The sequence below is a fragment of the Danio rerio genome, chromosome 5 (genome assembly GCF_052040795.2).
Source record: "Danio rerio strain M-AB ecotype USA chromosome 5, GRCz13ab, whole genome shotgun sequence".
NCBI classification, from domain to species: Eukaryota; Metazoa; Chordata; class Actinopteri; order Cypriniformes; family Danionidae; genus Danio; species Danio rerio.
Window position 1 is genome coordinate 71,232,348 of NC_141025.1, and position 26,902 is coordinate 71,259,249.

General features: G+C 34.8%; 2 protein-coding genes across 6 annotated transcripts in view; one reads left to right on the forward strand and one right to left on the reverse strand.

Moving 5' to 3' along the window:
• Positions 1-19,942, forward strand: part of LOC147844487 (uncharacterized) — a 79,498-nt gene extending 59,556 nt beyond the window's left edge. Inside the window, exons 3-4 of one of the 2 annotated variants that reach the window (XR_015492060.1) lie at positions 19,039-19,291; positions 19,413-19,942. Coding sequence is in view for 1 of the 2 variants with exons in the window: in XM_087254672.1 (XP_087110798.1) it covers positions 19,039-19,214 (176 nt within the window). In the remaining variant the exon portion in view is untranslated. Of the gene's footprint in view, positions 1-19,038 lie in introns of both variants that reach the window. The other variant, XM_087254672.1, reaches the window with a different exon arrangement.
• Positions 1-26,902, reverse strand: part of pappab (pregnancy-associated plasma protein A, pappalysin 1b) — a 252,025-nt gene that overhangs the window by 21,864 nt on the left and 203,259 nt on the right. For 2 of the 4 annotated variants that reach the window (XM_087251119.2, NM_001278808.1), the window contains 5 exon segments: positions 26,088-26,295; positions 19,609-19,801; positions 16,745-16,892; positions 13,884-13,999; positions 3,862-3,933 (listed from right to left, as the gene is read on the reverse strand). In XM_087251119.2, the coding sequence (XP_087107245.1) occupies positions 3,862-3,933; positions 13,884-13,999; positions 16,745-16,892; positions 19,609-19,801; positions 26,088-26,295 (737 nt within the window). 4 annotated transcript variants of the gene reach the window in all.

Sequence of the window (26,902 nt, forward strand, 5' to 3'; positions counted from 1 at the left end):
TAACAGAAAGATTTTTTCCACAGATTTCTTAATATAATAGTTTTATTAACTAATTTCTAATAACTTATTTCTTTTTTCTTTGTCATGATGGCAGTACATAATATTTTACTAGAATTTTTAAAGATACTAGAATTCAGCTTAATATGACATTTAAAGGCTTAACTAGGTTAGTTAAATGAGTTAGGGTAATTTGACTTGTCATTGTATAACAATGGTTTGTTCTGTAGACAATCGAAAAAAATGTATAGCTTAAGGAGGCCAATAATATTGACCTTAAAATGTTTTTTTAAAAATTAAAAACTAGCGGAAATAAATATTTAAGACTTTTTCTAGAAGAAAAAAATATTAAAGATAATACTGTGAAAAATGTCTTGCTCTGTTAAACATAAATATTATACATTTTGTCAGATTAGTGGCTAATTTGTGCGAATTTGTACGAGTCTACAAAAATGTACAATTTTAAATAGGAAGCACTTAACCCCACTAAACCCAACCGTCATTGGGGGATAAGCAAATCGTACTTAATTGTACGGGTCACACTTTACACTAAGGTTCATTAGTTAATGTTAATTAATGCATTTACTAACATGAACAAACAATGAACAAAACATTTACTACAGTATTTTAACATGCTAGTTGATGTTAGTTAATGAAAATACTGTAGTTCATTGTTAGTTCATGTTAACTCATGATGCATTAACTAATGTTAACAAGCATTGGATGTTAATAATGCTTTAGTAAATGTTCAATTATGATTAATAAATGCTCTACATGTGTTGTTCATGATTAGTTCATGTAAGTAAATGCATTTACTAATGAACCTTATTGTAAAGTGTTACCATTGTACAGATGAGATTGCACGAATTCATACAAATTAGCCACTAAATCAAAAAGTTTTGAATTGCTGTGAGATTGTGTTGGAATATTGGAAGAGGAAAATAAAAAATAATACTGACTTTAACTGTATATGTTGCATTTAAAACTTAATTCTCAGTGTTTTATACTAAAAAGATACAAGCATAGGAGATATCAAAGGCAGCAAATATCCAGAGGTTATACAAAATCATATAAAAAATAAAACAAGTCAGAAACATTGTAAATAGCTGTAAAATATACATACTGTACACCTCACAAATAAGAAAAAAAAAAGAGTTTTAATTAAAATTGGAATTAATTACTATAGATGTCGAGATCTGATCACGTGAACAGAATTCTCATTATTTTTAAACACATCTATAGTTATGGGGTGGCACAGAGTTGGACCTCTTTCTTGACTTTGCACAGAAACAGCAACGCGTGTGGCATGATGTCACTTTTGTTGCAGAGATGCAGATGTATGTGGTCTGGAGGTATTATAAAGTTGATGACGACAACATTACCAAAGCAAACTGTGAAATATGTAAACTTGGGATTGCCTGTCGGGTATTTTAAGCTGAGGCCCTATTCGTTTTTATATTAGATTTTTTTAATATTTACTTTTTCACTAAAGTCCAAAAGTGAAGAATTGATGTTATTCATTCCTTGATTGTTCAAGCTACCTCAGAGAAGTGCTCTGTTTGTTGAATGCTAAAATAAGGTGAATTAAATAAAAAATAAGGAACATCTTGGATCTGTTTCTTCGCTCCTCTTTATTTTAAATTTTTTTTATATATTATAGAGGTATTGGATCGGGTTTTGGTTTTGGCAGATACTCAAAATCAAATGACTCGGACTCAAGGGCAAAAAAACCTGATGGGGACATCCCTAATAATTACTAATTACATAATTAAAAATCTATTTAAATTACTTTTCTATTTGCTTGTCTGAAATGTAACTCAATAATCACACAAGTAATTTATTATTTGAGTAAATACTAAAAATCCACTTAAATCTCACTGCATTATCTCCTCGTGTTCACGTCGGTGTCCTCAGAGTGCTCTGGTTTCCCCCACAGTCCAAAGACATGCACTTTAGGTGAATTGGGTAAGCTAAATTGGCCATTACATTCATTTTTCAGTAAAAAAGTTAGTACAATAACAAGCTAAATGTGACCAATTAAGCCTAACACTGGATGCAATACACTACCTGACAAAAGACTTGTTGTCGATCTCAGTTGTAAGAGCAACAAATAATAACCTGACTTCTAATGTAGATTTTTCTGATGAATCATCTGTTGAACTGCATCCTAATCATCACAAATACTGCAGAAGACCTATTGGAACCCAAGATTTTCACAGAAATCACGGGAAAAATCATGGTTTGGGGTTACATTTAGAATTGGGGCGTGCGAGAGATCTGCAAAGTGGATGGCAACATCAACAGGCATAGGTATCAGGACATTTCATGCCTATTACATTACAAACAACAGGAGAGGGCAAATTCTTCAGCAGGATAGCGCTCATTCTCCTACTTCAGCCTTCACATCGAAGTTCCTGAAAGCAAAGAAGGCCAAGGTGCTGCAGGATTGGCCAGCCCAGTCACCAGACATTAACATTATTGAGCATGTCTGGGGTAAGATGAAGGAGGCATTGGAGATGAATCCAAAGCATCTTGATGAACTCTGGGAATCCTGCAAGAAAGCTTTCTTTGCCATTCCGGATGACTTTAATAAAAAGTGATTTGAGTCATTGTAGAGATGTATGGCTGCAGTCCTACAAGCTCAAGTGAGTCATACACAATATTGCTTCTTTTTCCACTGCACCATGACTTTATATTCTATACTGTACGTTATTTCTGTTAACAAGACTTTTGTCTAAGCAAAGTCAGACCTTACTGTCCTAATTAAATAATTAAAAGTCAAGGCATGATCATATTTTAATTTGGTGACATAAACGTAATCTAGAGGCCTTTGCCTTTCATATAAGCCACTTCTGATACCAAATGATCAACTAGAAGTCAAGTTATTATTTGTTGTTTCTAAAACCTGGTTAGGCAACAAGACTTTTATCAGGTAGTGTACACAGTATATGCAGAACTGTCAGTCTTTTTAGTAGCAGGTCATTTTTCTACAGCTCTTTCAGTAGGAGAACACGGTAGCTGTGTTTTCGTTCTCATCATTCAGCGATTTTTTAGGAAGCCAGGAACACGATACCTCTAAATGAGCTTTCCAGGTTCTTCTTAAACGCAAAAAAAGAAAACAAATTGCTCATTGAAAACAAAGGTGGTAACAAATCCCACTTGTCTGCTTTTGTTGGCCCTGTTAAACCTGACTCAGATTAGACTAGACTGGCTGGAGGAGCAAAGGGGAGGAAGACACTACGCACAGCAGGTTTATTTATGTTTTAGACTTCAAAGAGCAGGAGAAGATGGTAGAAACAACTGTTCAAGGTCAGAACAGACCTCCATGACTGTATACGGCTGGGAGATCACCTTGAAGCAGCTCATCTCAGGGATAATGTTGTTATTGTGCACTTATTACTGCTACTGTGAAGGTCAATAACATTTCAGCAAAGAAATGTTTGAAATGTGGGAGGCACGGTGGCTCAGTGGTTAGCACTGTCATCTCACAGCAAGAAGGTCACTGGTTCAAGTCCCAGCTGGACCAGTTGTTTTTTTTTTTTTTTTTCTATGTAGAGTTTGCATGTTTTCCCTATGTTTGTGTGGGTTATCTCCAGGGGATTCGGTTTCCCCAACAGTCCAAAGACATGTGCTATAGGTGAATTGGATCAACACAATTGAAAGTGTATGAGTGTGTGTGAATGAGAGTATGAGTGTTTCCCAATATTAGGTTGCAGCTGGAAGGGCATCCGCTGCATAAAAAATGTTTCAGAATAATTGGTGGTTCATTCTGCTGTGGTGACCACTGATAATCAGGGACTAAGCTGAAGGAAAATGAATGAATGAATGTTTGAAATGTGTGTTGAATTATGTGAGCTGTCTTACCTCACATCCCTTTATGCAGTGGAGGGCCTCAGGGTTAGGATACCACTTTAGTCCCATGGTGCATACGATATTCTGCATGAGAGAAAATGAACATACTTAAGATTGTTTCGAACATACTTAAAGCAGACAGTTTTTGGAGAGGGGTCTGGATGGAGACCTGTTGCAGTGCAATCTGAGTTGCATCCAATGCTTTTTAATGCGCTCACCTAACCTAACCCCACCCGTCACAGTGACATACCTCACTGCATTCAGTGCATTGTGTCTGAGATTGCATCGCTGAGTAATGCAATCTCAGCCTGCCTCATAAAGGCTGCATCCAGATACTATTGAGTTTTTGGGGGGACAACTTAATTGTTTTATGTTCAATCTACTTCAATTTACAACAAAACTAATAAGTTAATTCAATTCCTTCATGTTGTACCAACACAAATCGATTGTGTGGAACCCAACATTTTTTAACAGTGCTGATATTAGTATAATTTGTTTATCGCGCAGCCTATACTAGCACTTTAATTCACTTTAAAATTATGTTTGCCTAAAAACCCCAAAACATAACAGAAAATACAGGTTCAACCCAGGCTTATTTTAAAAACGTACCCCTATATACATTTCTGGAGAGTGCCAAATATGTTCCAGGACGTACGTTTTTTGCAGTTTTTGTTTTTATGAATCCACCAGAGGCCGCTGCAGATGCTTTTTAAGATTTCTCTCGCGAGCAGCATTCGTGCCTGCTGTTCTCACGTGAATCCACCAGAGACCACTGTTGACTGACTTAATGACTGAATGACCTGCCAATCGGCTGACCCACCCTCCTCCTTCCCTAAACACAACCAATAGTTTTCGGTCACGCTTTATTTGGATGGTCCGTTTGTTGAATTTAACCTTCCTGTCATGTTCGGGTGTTTGATTCACAACCTAAAACACTCATAAATATTGAGATTACCTCTGATTGCTTAAAGGCCTTATAATTTCCTTTACACTCTACACTTGAACATGTTAAAGTGACGATCACCTCTTTCATTGAATTTTGAGTGTTTTAATTGACCGTGTTACACATGTGGTGTTCCCCTTTCAAAAGTGACCACAGTAGGAAATTAATGTATGTAGGTGGATGCTGCACACTGGTGGTGGATGACGTGTATATTACATTTAGTGTCCAGAAAAGTGTTATATAAATGGGAGGAATACTAATAAAAATAAATAAATAATAATAATAATAATAATAATTATTATTATTATTATTATTATTATTATTATTAACAACTATTATGTGTTTAATAATAATGACATAGTCCATGACATTAGGCCTACATGTTCATTTTGAAATAGATTTTCAGTGCCCATCTGAATTTTCACTGCAGCTATTTTATGACTAATTCTATAAAGTTAAACACTAGTTTAAGATATTGTTCCCAAGTAAAGAATGCTTTTTGAGCCATTTAAGGGCAGTTAAAAGAGACCAGACAATTGTGACCGAGAACACTAAAGTAAGAGACGGGGGGTGAACACGACAGGAGGCTTAAGTTACATTGCATATATATGCCAACTAAATCTCATTAGATTATAAGTAAACTGTTGGGTTGGGGTTAGTGTAAATTGACATGTACTTGTACTCTTATAGTCAATGAAATGTCTGTTGAAGGAGCAGTATCAACAGATATTAAGCAGACAGTCTACTAATACTCAACTGGACCATCAAAATAAAGTGTTACCATGTTTTCAATAGCATCAATTGACCCGCCCACCAGCTTCCCTAAACCCAACCAACAGTTTTAAAAAGCAATCCAGAAAAAGAAAAGCCCTCAAGTCTTTCCACGTTTTCAGATTTTACCACATTCTCACGCTGTTATTTATCTGTTTATTTTATTTTGTGGCCTTGCTTTTGTCCTACGTGCTTTCTGGAATCGTTCATTGTCAGACTCCTGTCATTGTGGTCAACTCCTCTCTGCATCTCAAGTCCACTGACGTACATGGTGAGCTAACTGGACAAACTGGTAACAGCGGGAAAGCCGTCCAGTAAGCAGTCAGCTGGTAAGCATGAAAAGGATTGCCGTTATACCGCTTCTTAGCGTTCGTTTTAAATACAAAATGCAGCCATAAGTACTTCTGGCTACATAATTTGCGATCTCCAGAATTGTACATAGGGCTGTGTTTTCAGAATGAGCCTATGTTGGACAAGTTGCTATTCAAGGTTGGGCAAGGATTCAGACCTTCAATTCTTAGTAACAACCTAATCTCTACATTTTAACGCACAGCTATGTAATCTCTTTTCGACTATTTCATTATCATACAAACTTAAATCTTTGTTTGATTACTTAAACTAACAACAGCAGCACAGCTTCCCTCAAACATACATTGCAAAAGGTGAACTACATGCTAAGGTTCATCACGCAGGGTCAGGGATTTGTTTGAATCCTTTGCAAGAAGCACTAATAAGCCTTCAGGCTGGCAGGGACTTAGGTTTGAACGTGGAGAACCTCTGCTCTGTTTGTTGACAGAATTCTTTGCCTAACACACAGAACACAAACAAATAAAATCCTCTATGAGCCCAGTGTTCCGGCGGTGGAGCTTAAATCAGCGAGGAATCAATGAAAGCGCTGGGCTTGAAGGATTACAGTCTTAAGAGCTTGGCTAAGTAGGGGACTCATTAAACTCCAGGAGTGCTCCGCAGCTCCCACCCCTGCTGAGGAGAGCGGACGGGACGGGGGGGAGGCGGCGTGGCCCTCGGCGGGTTAACACAGGTAGAGAGGATGTTTGGAGAGGTGAAATGACGCGGTCTGGGGGAACTCCAGATGCAATGAGGAATGGAAAGGCTGAGCGTAAACAGAACATTTCCAAGAAAGCGGCCCTTCGCCCCGCTGGCCAACTGTGGCCGTCCACACATACACACGCTTAGTATTCAGTGTCACACCAAGGACCCAAGCGGCTTGTTTACTCAAGGCCTAATTTAAACCGTCTGCTCCTGAAGTTGTGCTTGTTTTTATAGCTTCTCTGCAGGCCTGAGCTGCACCAGTGCTACCTGCCTTCTATTAAACAGACTTTTATCCCTATCAGAGGATGTCTTTCAGGTTTTAAGGACTTTCGTATTTTCCGTCCTATTGACCTTATTCTTCAAGTATGAGCGGGTGCAGCCATTGGAATGTTTTTGGCTTGAGAATTCCACTCCTATTCGCTTCCATTGATTTCTAGATGTTATTCCGCTTGATGGTACGAACTATTATTTTCTTATCATATTATTTCACTTTTAAAGAACAGTCATGAACACGTTTGTTTGTAGAGCAAGTATTTTGACCGTGTTCTACCATATAATATTCCTAGTCATTTCTCCCATTGGCAAACTGAATCGGAAGTTTTAAAACATCCTCGTCAGTCAATACACTCAAGACGCCATTGATTTAAGGCTCCAATAAACTTTGAATGAACTGATCTAATCAGTCATTTCTCAGTTTGTTTCAGGATTTTGAAACACAGTGACAACTCAACATTTCTTGTTCACTCTAGCTGGATAAATACCTTCGACCTACCATTGGTTCATGCTGATTATGCAATAGAGTGGTGCAGGAATGACATTGGAAGTCTGAGGAATAAATCACAATGCACTTCCTTGAGCTTTTCCTATTGGGTTTCACTATTATTTAAAATGAACAAATCTAACTTGTCAAGCCCACTCACCCATGTGAAGCACACTCAGAATTGCACAATGTTTTCCTAGAAATATGGAGTGTTTATCAAAATATAAATATATAGTGCTTATAGAGAGAAAAAAAATATTGTTTCCTACAGTTGCTTTCTAGTTGAAATGAATATTTGAATTAAAATTAAAGTAAAATGATGTGTAGTAATAAATTATGACAGATTTTTTTATGAGCCTTTCCACAAAAAATGACAGACAGTAGCTCTGTTTCTATCCAAAAATGCGAATGAACTTTATGCGCAAAACTGGATTATCGCATGAACGCTATGCAAATAAAGCTGCGTTTCCATCCAACGAGTCAAAGCAAACAAAATCGTCACTCCCTGATTAACTGGCGCCAAATATCAACAGTAAAAACTGAATTTGCTGCAGTAGGAGAAGCTGCGTCCATCTTTTCTTCATCTAATAGATGACTTACACCTCAGAAGGCAATCCTGATATGCAGTGAATGCGCGGTGGTGTTTGAAGGTGTCAGACGCTGAGCACAGACGCTCTTGATTCTGGAGGCAATGATAATATAATAACACTAATACCTAAACGGTAGGTCATTATAGAATGACCAAAACAACATTTTAGATGTTTTATAATATGCTTAGCCTGCTGGACTATCCATTCACACACATTTTTTTGGTCACACTTTATATTGTCGCTTATACCTGTGAACTTACATGGTAACAAGATGTGTAAGTAGTATGTAACTACAGTGTATGTACACACTGATACATAGTATTTACTTGTGTAATACTGATGTAACTACTCACGTGTAACAACACACAATAGTATGTGTAAGTTCAAATGTGTAACATGACTTTAATAACAAAATTATTGTGATTAATTGTGATTCTACAATTTATCTTAAAACAACATATAAACATAAGGCATTTGTATATTTCTCTATACACTTATACTTTTTTGGCAGAAGTTTGCTGTCGTTAAACAGTTGCACAAAGATTTAGGTTTTATAAATTGCTCAGTAATTTGTGACCATTTTACATGTTATATTGAGTGGACAGTTCCTGAGGATTTACCCTGAAATTACACTGGTATCACAAGGTGAAACCTTCTAATGCTAATGCTTCTAATTTTTATTCTAATACAGTGTTCAGAAACACATGGTCAGGTGTGGAAGTGGGAAAACACCTGCAAGTACATTTTATTGTTACACAACGCACTTAAGTAATTCTTGTTACAGATGTGTATTTTCTTAGTGTTGTTACCAAAGTCCTGTTACACATTTGGGGCTCTATTTTGACGGTCCATGCACAGAGCGCAAAACGCAGTGCGCAAACGCTTTCAGGGCGTGTCAGAACGCATTTTTGCAAATTTACGGACGGGAAAATCCGCTTTGCCCGGTGGCGCATGGTCTAAAAGAGTTGAGTTTATTTTCTTAATGAGTTGGATCACTTTCACTTTCGCTCTTGGATAGGGAAACCTTTACGCACAGACATCAATTAGTCTATAAATAATTAATTGCGTTTGTTAAGCGCAAATATTCATTTCAAAACTATTTCTAAATTCAGTTCTAATTTTTAGCAAATAAATAAATGAACAATATTAACGAACTGTGTGCTCAAAAACCTGAGTTATATCCTAAAACACATCCTGTGCCCCTTATGGTCTAAAACCTGACAGGTGGGCAAATCTAAGCTTGTTTTTAATAAAACAAATATAAATATGGATATAATAAATAATACTGCTAATAATAATAACATTATACAAAAGCAAATTGTTATGAATGAACTGAAAAAGCCTCCCGAGATGATGAAGACATAAAAGCAGTGATTTTTCATATTTATATAGGCTAGAAAATAATATGTTTTGTAATATTTTAATCCTTTATATTTATATCCTATATCTATTCTTATTATATCCTATATATATCCTTAATATTAAATTTTTTTCATATGTAAAGATATTTGTCTATTTTGCTCTTGTGCATATTAAGCAGTGTGTAAGCGAGGCACAACTCTGCACCGGAGTTTAGACCTAGTTTGTTTTGGTCTAATAAAAAATCTATTTTAGTTTCTCAAAATAGCAACGCGTCAGCAGTGCGCCTCAGAATGCCTTCCTTTTTAGACCAGAACGCCTATGGGCGAATATGAGCGCTAATGCATTTGCTATGTAAACAGCGTAGCGCAACGCCTCAAAACGACTCTTGCGCCAAGCTGAAACTAGCAAACAAGTATTGCGCCGCGACTTGCGCCACATTGCGCCGGGTGTATGATAGGGCCCTTGAACTTACACATACTATTCAGTGTGTTGTTACACGTGAGTAGTTACACCAGTATTACATAAGTAAATACTATGTACCAATGTGTGCATACACTGTAGTTACATCCTACTTACACATCTAGTTACCATGCAAGTTCAAAGGTATAAGGGACACTTAATATATAGTGGTATATAAAGTAAAAGTAAGTAATATAAAGTAAAAAACCCATTTTTTCTGGAGTTTGTGCGGTAAAAGTGTTTCCATCATAGTTTGTGCGCATCTTTTTTTTATCAAATAAAAAGTTTATCCTACTTAGTTATGCGTATACGTATTTTTATGCGCATTTTCAAAATGTATGCGCATCTTGGCATTTCCATCATCCGTTTTTTTATGCGCATATCCAAAACACACATTAAAAATAGGTGGATGGAAACATGGCTATTGAGAAAGTCAGACTTCACGTTTCTGCTTTTTTCTCAGTGTGGTCATTTTTATTGTGTTAATTTTGATATTTCACTTTACACCTAAACACAACACGAACACCACTTCACTGTGAGAATATCAAGCCTGTAGGAGGATGACTAGCCTACATACAGTCTTGTATGCGATCAATACAATTGACGTAAATAAACTGCTCAGGTTCAGTCTCGAACAATCTCCATGAAGAAACCCCAAAGGCCTTGTTGGGTCAATCCCCCTTCAAGGCTGACTTATCCTGAAGAAAACCTATGATATGAAGGATTAGACCTGGAGGAAACAACACTATAGCGGTGCTCTCGTGAATTTGTTTGTGCTTCCTAAAGCTCCACTGCAGCTTAAACAATCAAGTAGAGAACCACATGGACACAGACCACATCGAAAGAGAACGAAAAGCACGACCACACCAAAGAATGGAGGAAATGCAAATATGGAACAAATAATCCAGACAACCTCATAACCGCCGACGGGCATGACGTCACCCAAAAATGTCATTCAGCAGTCCATATATAAATGAATGACATAGTAAATGCGGAAATGGATATTCCTTGAGACCTGTCTGGCCTTGTTGACCCCTCGCCACAGCTATTGATATAGCAAATGAATTCATACAGTTTCCACAAAGATACATGAACCACACGTTCATCTCATTCCGGGAGTTTCTAAGAGTCGCTGGCTTTTTTGTGGTCGCTGTCTGTCGGTAGGACACAAAGCAAAGACTCTACTGTTGAGATATAATCACTTTTTTCTCCTCTTACACAGAGGAAAGGCCCATTGAAATGTTTCAAGCAAAGACCATCTGTTATATGACAACGGTTTAAACTTGGGGTTCCCAAACGTTTTAGCTCATGACCCCAAATATGAAAATGCCAGTGATTTGCGACAACCGTTATCCTCAGAAGTGGTAATACAGTAAATATACATTGTGCACACGCACACACACTAACAGGCTTATGTACAGTTGAAGTCAGAATTATTAGCCCCCTTCGAATTTGTTTCTTCTTTTTCAAAATATTTTCCAAATTATGTTTAACAGAGAAAGGAAATTTTCACAGTATGTCTGATAATATTTTTTCTTATATAATTTTCTTATTTGTTTTATTTCGGCTAAAATAAAAGCAGTTATAAGTTTTTTTAAACACCATTTTAGGGACAAAATTATTAGCCCTTTTAAGCTATATTTTTTTCTCAATAACCCACAGAACAAACGTCAAATGTCACTTTAAGCTGTATAGAAGTGTCTATAAAATATCTAGTAAACTATTATTCACTGTTATCATGGTAAAGAGAAAATAAATCCATTATTAGGGATGAGTTATTAAAACTATTATGATTAGAAATGTGTTGGAAAAAATCTTCTCTCCGTTAAACAGAAAATGGGGAAAAAATAAACAAGCGGTCTAATAATTCAGGGGGGCTAATAATTCAGACTTTAACTGTAAAACACAAGCATATTGACAATAAGGTTATTAGAGTTAACGAAAACTAACGAAAAAACGAAAACTAGAATTGAAAAGATTGACATCGTCTTACATTTGTGATTTCCGAGAGATTTTTTGCAGGTGAAATATACAGTTGAAGTCAGAATTATAAGCTCCCTTTTGATTTTATTTAATTTTTTAAAAATATTTCCTAAATGATTATTAACAGAGCAAGGAACTTTTTACAGTATGTCTGATAATATTTTTTCTTCTGGAGAAAGTCTTATTTGTTTTATTTCAGCTAGAATAAAAGCAGTTATTAATTTTTTAAAAATCATTTTTGGGACAAAATTATTAGCCCCTTTGAGCAAATTTTTTTTTCCGATAATCTACAGAACAAACCAACATTATACAATAACTTTTCTAATTACCCTAACCTGCCTAGTTCACCTTATTAACCTAGTTAAGCCTTTAAATGTCACTTTAAGCTGTATAGAAGTGTCTTGAAAAATATCTAGTCAAATATTACTTACTGTCATTATGGCAAAGATAAAATAAATCTGTTATTAGAAATAAGTTTTTAAAACTATTATGCTTAGAAATGTGCTAAAACAATCTTCCCTCCATTAAACAGAAATTGGTGAAAAAATAAACAGGGGCCCTGATAATTTAGGGGGGCAAATAATTCTGACTTCAACTGTGTATTGTTTAACTAATACCATTAATCAATTAAAAACGTAACCTTTGGGTTAACGGTGAATCGGTTATTATGAGCATCACTAAATGCAACAGTCTTCCAACCATAAAATGATTTCATGTAATTGATTAATTTATTAAATTTCAATGGCTCATGGCTTTTTATTTGCAGATGATTTTTAAATGTATTTAATAACTACTATGTTTTGTTTGTTATAGATAAAATATGGTAATTCTAATAGTTTCCTAAAATGTATTTTTGAACATCACCAAGCAACTGGTGGTGCGACTCATAGTCATGCGACCTTCCCAGGGCATCCTGAACCCCACTTTGGAAACCGTTGGTTTAAACAGTCACCATATTGTCACGATAAAAGGTGAAACATTTTCCGGTCATTGCTGACCACAGTTTGAGTCAGACTGTTCGACATATTTGTCGTTTCTAAAATGCTCGAGGTTAGTCTGAGAGTCTCTCAGGAAATAAGAAAAGGAAAGGTTTGTTATTGCTGTCTACAGCTTTTGTTTGTGTCTATTACATTTTTTTCATGACAAACACTTCCTGATGGCTCGTAACACATTAATGCAGTCGCGTGGTTATGCTTGCTATGTTTGCTTGAGGTTCTGACAATTATTTGTTTTGGAGCAGAACTTTTATCTTATGTATCATCGACCTTCCTCTAGTTGTGTTCCTAGAAAGCAGGTTATAAGGACACGCATTCAGGGAAATAGAAGTGGATAATCATAACCATCAGTTATGTGAGGTAACTTTTAGGGTAAGCAAGCATAACCGTGTTCCTTTGAACCAAAGCAGAGGCTCCACAGGGCATTAAAAACTTTGCTAAACAAATACATTATTATATTTTACTTGTATTCAAAATTTGTTTTTTTTTATTTATTTTTTTTAATTCATGATGCATTAACTAACAACCCGGGCTCATTGTGGAAACGTAGCCCCGCGGACGTTTCTGCGGGCCGCGATTTACGTCCCGGGAGGTATGTATTCGAGCGGTTTTTATTTTGCGGATCCGCGAGAGGCCGCTGTGTGCGCTTTTTCGCGTCTCGTTGGATTTTATTAATGCATCATTAAAAGGAAAGCCTACTAGTGTAAATCAATATTCAAACTATCTTCTTGTGTGTTCGACAGAAGAAACTCATTAAGGTTTAAAACAAGAAAAGGCTGAGCAAATGATGACAGAATTTTCATTTTTGGGTGAACTAGCCCTTTAAGGTGTTTGTTTTGACTACTTTTAGCACTTAGGTTACAACCCTATCACAAAGATGATGATTTCTGAGAAGTTACATCATGACCGTGTGTTGAACGGCACTGCGTGGTGTTAGATACAGGTACTGAATTAAGACATGTTTGAAGCTTAAGCTTGTATTATGACCAGGTCTCAAACATTCACCGAGTTTATTCATCAAAAATATGACAAAGTTTGCAATCTGAGATTAAACTACCCAGACAAAACATTTAGAATAGTGAAGTGAGCCAACCCAAATCTAACAAGGTTTGTGGCCTCACCTTAACTTTGGGTGGGTTCCACCAGTGGTCTTTCATCACCGCTGCCACGCTCATGTTGCTGGGCAGGAGCACCACACTGCTGCTGGCATCTCGACATGACACCTCACACTCCTTTCCTGCTGGGCATCACAGACACGGGTTATACATGTAACTAATTAAATGCACCTTTATCATCATTAGAATTGTAGCAGTTTAAAAATGTGAAAGCTTGTCCTGATGTCCTGTTTTACTTACAGATACATTTAAACCATTCAGTTGTTTGTCAATGCTGTGTTGCTAAAGTAACTTGATTCTCTATTACAACTAATACACCCTATTCAATCTTCTATTCAATCAACACATTCAGAAATAAAGGTACGCGAACTGTCACTGGGGTGGTACCTTTGCAAAAAAAAAGTTAAAAAAAGTAAAAGTGCACCTAAAAGGTCTATAATAATACCTCAAGGGTACATATTGGTACCTAAAAAGTACAAAAGTGTTCCTCTTAAAAATTGTAGGTACTAATACATATATGTTTGAGGACCAAAAATGGACTTTTTAAGTACAAATGTCTACCTTTTGAAAAGGTACCACCCCAGTGACAGCTTGCATACATTTATTTCTATGAGTGTACGAATAAAATAAATATAAAATAAAGTATGAAAATTTAATTATTTAAAATAAAAAATAAATTAAATAAAAAATACAATTAAAAAAATTATAATAAAAACGAAAAACAAACAAAACTAAATAAAACTAAACTAAATAAAATAAAATAAATGGGCTCCTTTACAAAATGGAATGGTTAAAAGTGTCTGGAATATTATTAAATGTAACGTAAAGTACTGTAATTATTATGGATGTAACTAATTGATCTATAAATGTCCGTCCCAATAAATGTATGTGAGATTATTCCGGAACTCTATCAGTTCATTAAGTACCAATTTTTAATGTCTTACAATTGAAACTGCTTGCTACCAATTTAGTACCAGTTCTCATTATTAATTAGTTTCTTATTAACTTCCTGTAATTAAGATATTGACTATTAATGCTTATAACCAGGGTGCGAATTACAAAGAGGTTTAGGCAGTGGAAGGCTGGTTGGGTGGAGGATAATAGGCGGTCTGACCCCGCTAATTAACGATTGTTCCCTAAAAAGTTTGTCAAAACAAAATGTATGGGGGTCAGCAAATACTGGGAAATAGTTCACTCTGACTTGTATTTTTAAATAATAATTCCATTTTCATTTTTACTTTTTTTATTTAGAGTTTTTACAATGTAGATTTTGTCAAAGCAGTTCAACATAGAAGTTCTAGTAAATTGAAACTGTCAGTCCAGTTTTCAGAAAACAATTGCTTAGAAGTTTGGTCTGTATAGGATCTAACATAGACGTTGATTTGGAGGAATTTATCAGTTTAGACGGTTCTTCCTCACCAACTGCTGAGAAAGTCTGTAGTGATGGTATTTCTTTTTTTTCATATTAATAATGTTGATTATTAAAATAATAGATAATATAAATATGCATTTGAGCACCCCTATAATGGTTTATTGCATTGTGAATGCATAATTGTGCCTATGGGGTATATGCACAAAGACTTTTAATTTCAGTCCAACCCCAGGGCTTCCGGTCATCCCATACAAAACCACCGTGTTTAAGATCTGATTTAAAAAAAAAAAAAAAAACAGAGATCTTCACTGCTTGGCTGAGATATGATATGAAAGTGGATCTCAAACCAAACAAGAAGCATTGCATTAAATGATATTTTTCTACGCCATTTCTTTTAAATATGGAAATTAATTTTACCCCAGTATTTTCAATTGAATTTCTGCACAAGCCTGCGTCTAATGATGGCGCCTTTGTTTAAACAGTCTTTCGTCTATTTTTACGCTTTTACCAAATGGATGCTTAAGTCTATTTAACTGATTAAAGTGACCTCACTAAATTGAAAATAGTCACATAAAGCTTTTTATGTGAAGTGCATCATTGGCTGAAAAACATTCATTTACCAGTATGAAACTGGCAGATCTACAGCAATGACAGACATAGTTTGACCTACAGTAATATCAGTAAATAGCTAATCAGAGGATAGTATATATACTTTAGGTGAGTGCACTAAATATCCTACACAACAATAAAAACTTAAACACATTTTATTAATAAATTAGATTCGTGATAAATTAAAATTCGTAAATTTGATTTACTGATGCATGTATTGCACAAATTAACATTACCTAAAAAAAAGTTGACCACTCGATCGGTCAATGTACTGTATAGTTTGCACACTGCTTATAACTATTAATAAACAGCAAATTAAGAGATTATTGAGGCTCTATTAATGATTTATTAATAGAGAATTGTACCTCAAATTAAAGGATAATTAATATATCATTCTAATAAGCTGATATTTTGTGATTAAGTAACAGTATTTTTATTACAAACTTTGAAAATAGCCATGCAGACTTTAGATTAACTTGAAAAGTATATCAAAAGTGTTTAAACTGAAATGAAATGGCATCTTTTATATCACTACATATTAACAAACATCTTTACTATATTGTTTGATAAACCTAGCTCATCCTTGCTAAATAAAAGTAAAAAAAAAACTTAATTCAAATCATTATTAAAACAGATCAGTCTGTTTTACATGCAAATCAGTAACTAGAATATGCAAGTAAACAAGCCTATTTAATAAATCAGATTACTTCCTGCGGCTGATATCTAAACATAACCATACATGTACGCTACTTAGTGTATTTCATTTGTTATGTGAAAAAAACATGCTGTAACAACACAGCCGCTTGTTGCAATGTTAAAAAATGCTGTTGAAAGAGCCTACTTTTATTTTTTAGCATTAAGAATTTAGAATCAGACATGCAGAGACCTATGCCGTGTCCATCTTTGCAGCTGAGATGGATGTTTGGGCTGAGGTTCTGCGGAAGGGAGCACTGGCCTGTCAGGTTTGGACAGAGCCGGAAGGAGCCGGTCCAGTTTCCGTCCTTTCTGCACCGGATTACATTGGTGGAAGGAGCCTGGAATAAAAACCATCATCTATATTAATCATCAGAAATGAAGTTCGATAACCATAATCATCTGAAGCAAAAACAACAAAAACTGTGCTTTAAAGGGATAGTTCAACCACAAATGGCCATTTTTATGAATGTAATTAATGGATTTGCAAATGTCTGTCCCAATAAATGTATGTGAGATTATTTAGGAACTCTATTAGTTCTACTTAGGATCAATTTTGTCTTTTAATTGAAACTATTTGGTAACACTTACTATCAATAGAACAATTTCTCACTCTTAATTAGTGTCTTATTAACTGCCTGTTATTCAGATATTGGCTGTTTATTAGTACTTATAACTAGACTGTAAAAAATATATATAATATAATATACCATGACAAACCATATATATGGTTGCCTTAAATTTTTAAGCTCAACAAATTAACCTTTTGAATCAATTAACCTTATATTATATTGAGCAGACTTAAAATAGCATGGGTAACTAATAAAATTAAATTAAAACATGATTAACTTAGTTTAATACAATTAACTAAAAACATGTTGTCATGACCAAGTGATTAAATCTTTTTTTACAGTATTATTAAATAAATAGTTTATACCTATTAAGATTATTGAGGCAAAAAGTCAGTTAATGATTTATTAATAGAGAATCGTACCTTAAATTAAATGATAATTTAGACATCGTTCTAATAAGACGATTTTGTGATGAAGTAGCATTTCTTTATAATACAATTTGACATTACATTTTTTTTTATTCTTTTAACTTTAAAAAGGGCAGTTTTTTTTCATGATTTTAGATTAAAGTGAAAGGAATTAAGGAAATAAAGTTTAAAAACCAACTACAATAAAAACCAACTACATTAAACAACAACAAAAATATGCTTTAAAGAGATAGTTCACCCACAAATGACAATTTAACTCAGTATTTACTACAAAACTTTATTAGTTTGGTCTTTCTATTAAACACTAAAAAAAACACGTTTTAAAGTAAGCTGACTTCCAAAGTAAGAAAAAAAAAAGTTTTGAGTGTATTTTGAAAAATGTTGGAAACCATTGACTTTAATAGCATAAAATCGATGGTTTCTGACATTTTTCAAAATACATAATTTAAATACTTATTTAAAATAGCTGAAACAACACAATTATGAGATTTCATTGGGGCAACTTAATATTTTTATGTTAGATCCACTTAAATTTGTTAAATTAGACTTTTAAAATCATATTATTTGTGTTGATGGTTAAATGTTTGTGTTGATTCAGGATTTCTGTTTTTGTTTAGTGTATGCAAATGTGGATATAGGGTCCACGACAAATTTCCCCATTGGAGTCAATAAAGTGTAAATACATAAAGAAACTAACACATTTGTAAAGTTAACTTAATCGATTTGTGTTGGGACGATATGACTGCATTTCTTTACAGTGTATCTTCTTTTGTGTTCGACAGAATAAAGAAACTCATAAAAATTTGAAAGTACATGATGATGATTTAATTTAAACCCAGGATCATTATTGGTTTGTACCTCTAGATACATTTTTGGAGATCGCAAAATACACCCCAGGAGGTACGTTTTTTGCCGTTTTTGTTTTTCAAAATCCACCAGATGCCACTATGTACGCTTTTTCAGATCTCAAATTTCTCTCTTGAAGGCCAGTTGCACCTGCTGTTCTCAAGTAAATCCACCAGAGGCCGCCGTGTACACTTTTTCAGATCTCAAATTTCTCTCACAAGTGTCATACATGCCTGCTCCTCTAGCATGAATCCACCAGAGGCCACTGTGTACACTTTTTCTGATCTCCAATTTCTCTCGCGAGTGCCATACACACCTGGTGTTCCCACGTAAATCCACCAGAGGCCGCTGTGTACACTTTTTCAGATCTCAAATTTCTCTCACGAGTGCCATACATGCCTGCCCCTCTCGCGTAATTCCACCAGAGGCCGCTGTCAACTGACTGACTGAATGACTGACTGACTTATCCCCTTCACCCACCCCCTTCCCTAACCCAACCGATAGTGTTTTTAAAAGCAATTCAGAAACAGAAAAGCCCTCATGGCTGCCTAATGTTTTACCACATTTTCAGATTTTACCACATTCTCACCCTGTTATTCACTTGTTTATTTTATTTTTGCCTTTTGTTTTTGTTTTATCAGGTTTTTGGAACTGTTCTTCGCCGGACTCAAACCCCGTCATTGCGGTCACCTCCTCTCTGCGTCTCAAATCTGCTGACGTACATGATGAGCCACTGGGCAAACTGGTAATAGTGAAAAAGCAGTCCACACGGAGGAAAAGAAGCAGAAGCTATCTGCGATGTCATACAGTCCTGTAGCGTTCGTTTTAAAGACGAAATGCAGCCATATGTACCTCTGGCTACATAATTCACGCTCTCCAGAAATGTATACAGGGGTACGTAATTACAATGAGCCGGTGTTGTTTCAGTTTTTGGGTGAACTATCCCTTTAATAAAATCATGGAGGTCAATAATGGGCATGACCTTACAGATCTGTTTGTCCATTACATGTATTAGAGGCTGACGGATGAAACCAAGCACATGTAAAAGGTCTGTCATTCCATGAGCACCCAGAGGGGTTAAAAGTGAGCAATAGGGTGTGCATGATGAATGGAAAGTAATGAGAGATGATCGGCTGAGATGTTGATGGAGGAGCAGAGGAGAAGAGAGAGAGAAGACGACAGACCTGCTTGCAGCGGCTGTGCTGTCTCACCGTGTGGTTCGACCGGTTGCAGTCGATCCAGCAGTCGCTGTTGAACTGAAAGCCATTTGTGCACTTGTAGGTGCCGTGGAAAATGGGAGGCGGCGGCTCACATGTGACTGCCACACACTCACCAAACTGCCAGCTTCCGTCCTCTGTACACTGCCGCTTAAACGCCCGCCTGTGGTACATCACAGGCACTGACCTGTTCATCAACACAGAGGTGCAGATTTTCAACATTACTCGGTTGAGTAGAGGCTGGTATACACTGAACAATTTTCAGTTGATAAGACATGTACAGTATTTTATATGTAAAATAAATTACGCCAAACATGTTACAAGTAAACTTAATCAAGTTATTTTTGAAATCAAAAATATAAATAATTTGAACCTTCATATACCAAAATAAATTTATAAATGTTACAATACATTGTGGATGGAGAACAAAACAATAATAATAATAATAAATGCATCCTAAATAGTTTATAGTCATTTTAAGATTTCTTCCAATGTTACATGTTGTTCTGAGGGGGGGAAATGGTTCTGTGGGTCTCGTCTATTAATTCTGATCTTTATTTTGTATTGTATTCTGTCAGGTTATTGGCTGGGCCATTCTACAGCGTGATTTTCATTCTTTGAAACCATTTGAGAGTTTCCTTGGCTGTGTTTTGGATCATTGTCTTGCTCAATTGTTCACCCTGGTTTCATCATCCTGATAATTCAGATGTTGGACTGAAGCAGCAAATATTAATTTACAATGAGGAAGGGCAGAAGGCTGCTGAAGAACTACTGAGAGATTTCAGCTGCTGTCAGGGCTTTCACTGCCTTTCTAGACCTTCCTTTCTTCATTTGTTTAGTACTTTTTGCCATGTAATTTTATTACACATAACTTCATTTGTGAAGTAACTGGATTTGTTTTCTTTGTATTTATGGATTTCTTTGGTTGTTACCAACATCAGACAAAAAATTTAAGTCAAAAACACCTTTAGAAATATGTTTTTAAGAAACATTTGTTTTCCTAAGGAAACAAATTTATAAAAAATAAATTATATATATATATATATATATATATATATATATATATATATATATATATATATATATATATATATATATATAAACAAAATATTGATTTTCAGACCATCTTTTATATTATATTATATTATATTATATTATATTATATTATATTATATTATATTATATTATATTATATTTTGACATTAAAAAAAATATTTTAAAGTATTTTGTTTTTAATGTAAAGGTAATTACTTCTTATTAGGTTAAAAATCAGTCCATCTGCTGATTTTGGTTAGTCAAAGAAGGTATTAACATTGCACTGCTTTTAATTAAAAATGGAAAAGTACTGCAATTTGTCCATTTATTTACACTTTAACTGTGTTTTAGAGGCCTTGAAATTGAAAGTAGTAAAATGCATTTAAAAACAATACATTTATCATCATCATGTAAACTGTAAAACCTTAATTTTGTGGAAATGGTGACGAGTTTATTACGTGTTCAGTCATTAAACATTTGTTCTTGACAACATGACTGTAGAGATATCACCAAGTACTGGCCTGGCACGATCGTTGCCCTTTAAATATGTACTCAAAGTTAAGAAATTTTGCATAAACCCTCGTAGTGTATGATGGGCACTGAGTAATAAACAATTTTTAGTTTCATACTATTATTCCATTTAGTCAGAAGACATCAAACATGTTTAATATTTTGAGCCAATTTTATATCACATTGTTTGTCATATTTCTCTTAGCAACGAAGCACATGTTTCTGCCTGAGCTCATTGTATTCGGAAAACCTGGCAGTGTGTGACTGTTATTTAGTACCACTGAAATACCACCTATTTTTATACGCTTTCCAATAAAGTGCCATGGTCACACTTTACACACTTAATTAGTTAATGTTAGTTAATGTATTTACTAACAGAACTGAATAATGATTAGTTAGATTAACAATAATAGTACAGCGTTTATTAATCATACTACTGCATTAACTAATACATTATTATAATCCAAATTGATGCTTGATAAAGGCACTGCTATTTTCACTAACTGAGATTAACAAAGATGAATAAATGTTGTATTGTTCATTGTTTGTTCATATTAGTTTATACATTACAACTAATACAACCTTACTGTAAAGTGTTAACACATTCATTTGTTAACATCAGTTCTGTGGCATTGCAATGAATACTTCCATACCGCATTTATCAATGTATATCTAAACATTTAGTATTACATTAAAAATGCCATAAAGAAAATCAGGGTATACCTAGTCAAATAATAAGTGTTTAATATATGGAAATGGCCATACATGTAAATTTTCATGTAAATTCCACAAGTGTAAAACCCCAGTAAAAACAGGACAGTTAGAAAACAATACAGACTGTTGCGTGACTCACGAGGCAAACCCTTAAATCTGCATGTAATTTAGGTCACGTTCTGATCATAAGGAGATTATCAGCCAAAACATAGGCTGATTTGCTGCACACGGGATCAATAATATGCAAGGCCCAGGCTGTGTTTTGAGATTACTACAATGACCATTATCCTCAATTAATTTTAAGTGTATCAAAAGTTTATATTAAAGAGACCTTTATTTCGAAAACGGAAGATGCAGCAATGTTAAAGCCAGCCACACCAGTTTGCTTCTGACATTACATTACATTTTACATCAAACAGTCATCACTTTAGATCACAAGAGGATATACAGATTGTAAACTTACTCAGCGACACCCCAAAGAGGCATAAGGTATGTTTAATTGTACCTTTCATTAATTTATTTAGATATCAGAAAACAGTTTAACTTACTGAATCAATGGAACCTTTAAGATTAAAATCTGTATCTTTTAACATTACATCATGCACTGAATTAGCATGAACATTTTATTTGCTAACATCAACAATTGTCAATGATTGCCGCGAAAAAGCCAGAATGCACACTGTTAGTACGTGCTAATTAACGCATTAGACAATTCGGTCCCACTTTATATTACGTGTCCTTAACTACTATGTACTTACATCAAAAAATAAATACAATGTACTTACTGTGTTTATAATGTATTTGAGAACACTTGTGGTGCTTTTGAGTTGGGATAGAGGTTGGGTTATGGACAGGTTTGGTGGTGTGGGTAGGTTTAAGGGTGGGTTAAGGTGTAAGGGATGGTCAACAGTGTATTTACAAATGTAACTACAAAAGTTAATTACAGATGTAATTACATACATGTATTTAATCAAGCATAAGTACACAGTAAATACATGTATTTACACAATAAGTACATTGTAACAAACTAGTAGTTCCTGTTTAAGTACATATTAGTTAAGGCCTCTTATATAAAGTGGGACTGGCAATTCTAACAATGAAGCCATATCATGAAGTGTTACACTTTGTAAAGGTATTTAAATTTAAAATGTTTATTTTTAGTTAACTATAACCACTAATGTTTGATAATCACTTGTTTAATTTGATGATCACTTGTTCAATTCATATCGTCCTGTAAAAAATATGTTATTTATCAGTTTCCGTATTTTGTGATTTACAATTTATTTACAATGTATTTTCCATTTATTTCATTTATTTAATGTAAACTGCATTATATATTTATCTCTGCTCTAGCTGTCAACTTTTAATGTTAGCAACTCTACAGTTTAAAAAAAGTGACTTATTGACATTTTAGTCGTTTGAAATAATAATAATAATAATAATGTATATGAAATAATATATAGAGAAATAAGAATTAAATGACAGAAAATGTTCTAGCAGTTTATCACAAGGTTTTTGTACCGTAAAATACAACACAGACAGACAATGTAATGCAATTCAAAAGCATAAATAAAAACATGAATAAAAAAATACTATTAATTTACTGCAATTTTTTTTTACATTGTAGCCAAAAGTCAGCAAAATGTATGTACAGTAATAGATTCTTACTGTATTGAGTCTGTTCATGTTATAAATGCTGTGTAGTGCATTCCAGCTCTAAAACCACTAACTTGACTGTCCTTGGAATAAAAGGTTCATGGACCACCCGCAGTCCACTCATTGACTGTCTGATGAATACAACTGGCAAGCACTTTGCAAAATGACAAGCTCTAATCTGGTTGGCTGCCTTTCCGCAGCTCTTCAGAGTGCACAGGTTTTTATCTGTCTGCCAAAAAATAGTCATTTTGACTGAAGCAAACAGTCATCCGTCCATCCATTTTCCAAACCGCCTGTCCTGAGTACAGTCACAGGCTATACATTTCGAAAGTAGGATATATATATATATATATATATATATATATATATATATATATATATATATATATATATATATATATATATATATATATATATATATATATATATATATATATTGCGAAATGGTATGAAAAAAAATCTGAATTTCTAATCACAAAGTCACTTTTCCATAGTTTTTTTTCTGACTCACAAGGTATCTAAAACAAAATAAACTGCCTTATTCCTTTACATATTGGTAACACAATCGCTTCCTCTCTAAATGGGTTGTTTTTGGCCATAATAATCTAAATTCAACATTTAAAGTGGACCAGATTTACAACTATAATCAAATGTTTGGCTATGCCTGGTTATGTGATTAATTGACCAACAGGGTAAATAGTGACTACAAATGAATCCAAGCTTTCAAACAACTGATAGAACCCTGAGTGTTCAATTGCTGCAACGTGATTAGGGATGTAAGAGGATGGTATGGTCCAAATATGAAATTCATTTTAGAGGTCATGAACTGAGATATAAAAAAAAAATGTGATCTTTAAATTTGCAGTACAGTGGCTTAGTGGTTAGCACTGTCGCCTCACAGTAAGAAGGTTGCTGGTTCGAGTATCGGCTGGGTCATTTGCCATTTATATGTAGAGTTTGCATGTTCTCCCTGTGTTGGCGTGGGTTTTCTCCAGGTTCTCCGGTTTCCCCCACAGTCCAAAGACATGGGCTATAGGTGAATTGAATAAACTAATTTGGCCGTAGTGTATGAGTGTGTGTGTGTGTGTGTGTGTGTGTGTGTGTGTGTGTGTGTGTGTCTGTGTGTGTGTGTGTGTGTGTGTGTGTGTGTGTGTGTGTGTGTGGGTGGGTGTTTCCCAGTAATAGGTTGTGGCTAAAAGGGCATCCGGTGCGTAAAATATGATGAAATAGTTGGCGGTTCATTCCGCTGTGGCGACCCTAGATAAATAAGAGACTAAGCTGAAGGAAAATCAGTGAATGATTGTGGCTTGTCAGACTGCATGAGCATGGTGGAAATCTTCTGACAATGACAGAATCTCATCAGATGGAAAATTTGACCGCAACGGACATCACACAAAACACAAATTTTAGCCTACACTGTAAAAAATATCCGTAAATTAACAATTTTCTGTTTTTTGTGATTAATTGTTTTTTTTTCAGATTATTTGTGTTTTGAATTGCTTAATGGCACCTTCAAAATCAAGAGTCAACAAAGCTGAAATAAAAGTCCCATAATGCAATTCATAAAAATGAATAAAAGGAAAATAATAAAAAAAAGGAAAATGAATCATAACATGCAGAACCTGAATATTTTGCACAAAAAAAAACTATTTTGTTATCCTTTTTTATATATTTTTTAAATTGCATTAAGGGATCTTGATCTTTACTCAAACAACTGTTGATGCTGAAAATGTAAAAAATCTTTTTATTGACATTTTAATAGTTTGAAGTGATATATTTTCTGGGTTTGTGTTGTGTTGCTTTTTCCAGTTATTTTACAGACTTTATTTTACAGTGCATCTGAAAAGTATTCATAGTGCTTCACTGTTTGCACATTTTTATATATAATATATATATATATATATATATATATATATATATATATATATATATATATATATATATATTGTTTCTTAGACATTATTCTGTACTTATTCATTCTTATTCATTATTTAATGTCAATAAAAGTCACTTTGTTAAACTGCACAGTTGAATTTTTAACATCAAGAGTCAACAGAGCAGAGTTAAAGATTCCATAATGCAACTTACGACTGTAAATAAACAAAAAAAAATCTGTAAAATCACGAAAATTTGAATTAATGGATTGTTTTGACAATGTATGCAAACTGTAAGCCAATCCCACACTAGAGGGCAATTACTTTTGAGTCTACTATCCTCTATATCTATTCAAACAAAAAAGAGGTCAAAACAGAAGAGGAAGTAATATGTTTTAGTGTAACAAAAAATCTTGACTTCAATTTAGTTAATATACTTTAAAGGCATAGTTTTTTGCAAATTTCCAAACCTGTTTTTTTTCTGTTGAACGTCAAAGAAGATATTTTAAAGAAAGCTAGAAATGTGCAACTATTGACATAAATAACCTTTTGTTCTATGGAAGTCAATGGTTACTGGTTTTAAGTTTTCTTAGAGTTAATACTGAGTAAACTTTAATTTTAAGTGAACTTTCCCTCTAAGGTTAATTTATGTAAGTTTCCAGGTCTGGTTTAGCCAGCTCTCACCTCTTGGGTTTGTCTATATGAGGCACATGGTATCCCGGCTTGCACTTGTACTTGCAGAACGACCCAACTTTGAGGCCCGTGGCATTGCAGCGTTTGGTTTGTAGGACAGCATTGGGTACAGGAGGAGGGATCGGACAGCGCAGCTCACACAGAGCCTCGGGGAAGGACCACATGCCATCCTCCATACACGTCAGCACGTTATTACTGCCTGTGGAGACAAAAGGACAAACATACTGCATGACTTGTGCATCGTCCATTCCATATGATGTCATAAACTGCAGTGTTTTCTCAAAGTGAACACTCTAAGGGTGTACTCACACTATGTACAGTTGTCTTGAAGCACGACGGCCCGCACTCACATTACATTCGGGCCGGTGCACGCTTACTTCATCGATGATGCACTGTCCAGTAAGCGCTCTCGCTCAGCTCAGTGATTTCTTTAGTTATATCGTTTAAGTTGTTTGATATGCGGTGACACGCAGTCAAATATTTCGCCGAACAGATCAGCCACTTTTGACGCTTATAAACAATCATAAAGTCCTTGTGCTGCAGGAATTAGGAGGTTTGCTGAAGGTGCAGCTGAGGGGTTTGTGTCTTTAATAAACTATAACAGTTTGCGTTCACTGAACAGTACGAATGATTTATGAATCTATATGAAACAGCTCCATAAAAATCACATCTCACTTTCAGTTTCGGGCGTTTTGCACTCAAATACAAGCATACCGCGCCAAAGCCCAAGTCAACCACGCTCAGACACACCTCTTCCAACCGGGCCAGTCCCGGCCAAGTGAAGCGTGCCTGAGCCCGATTCAGTG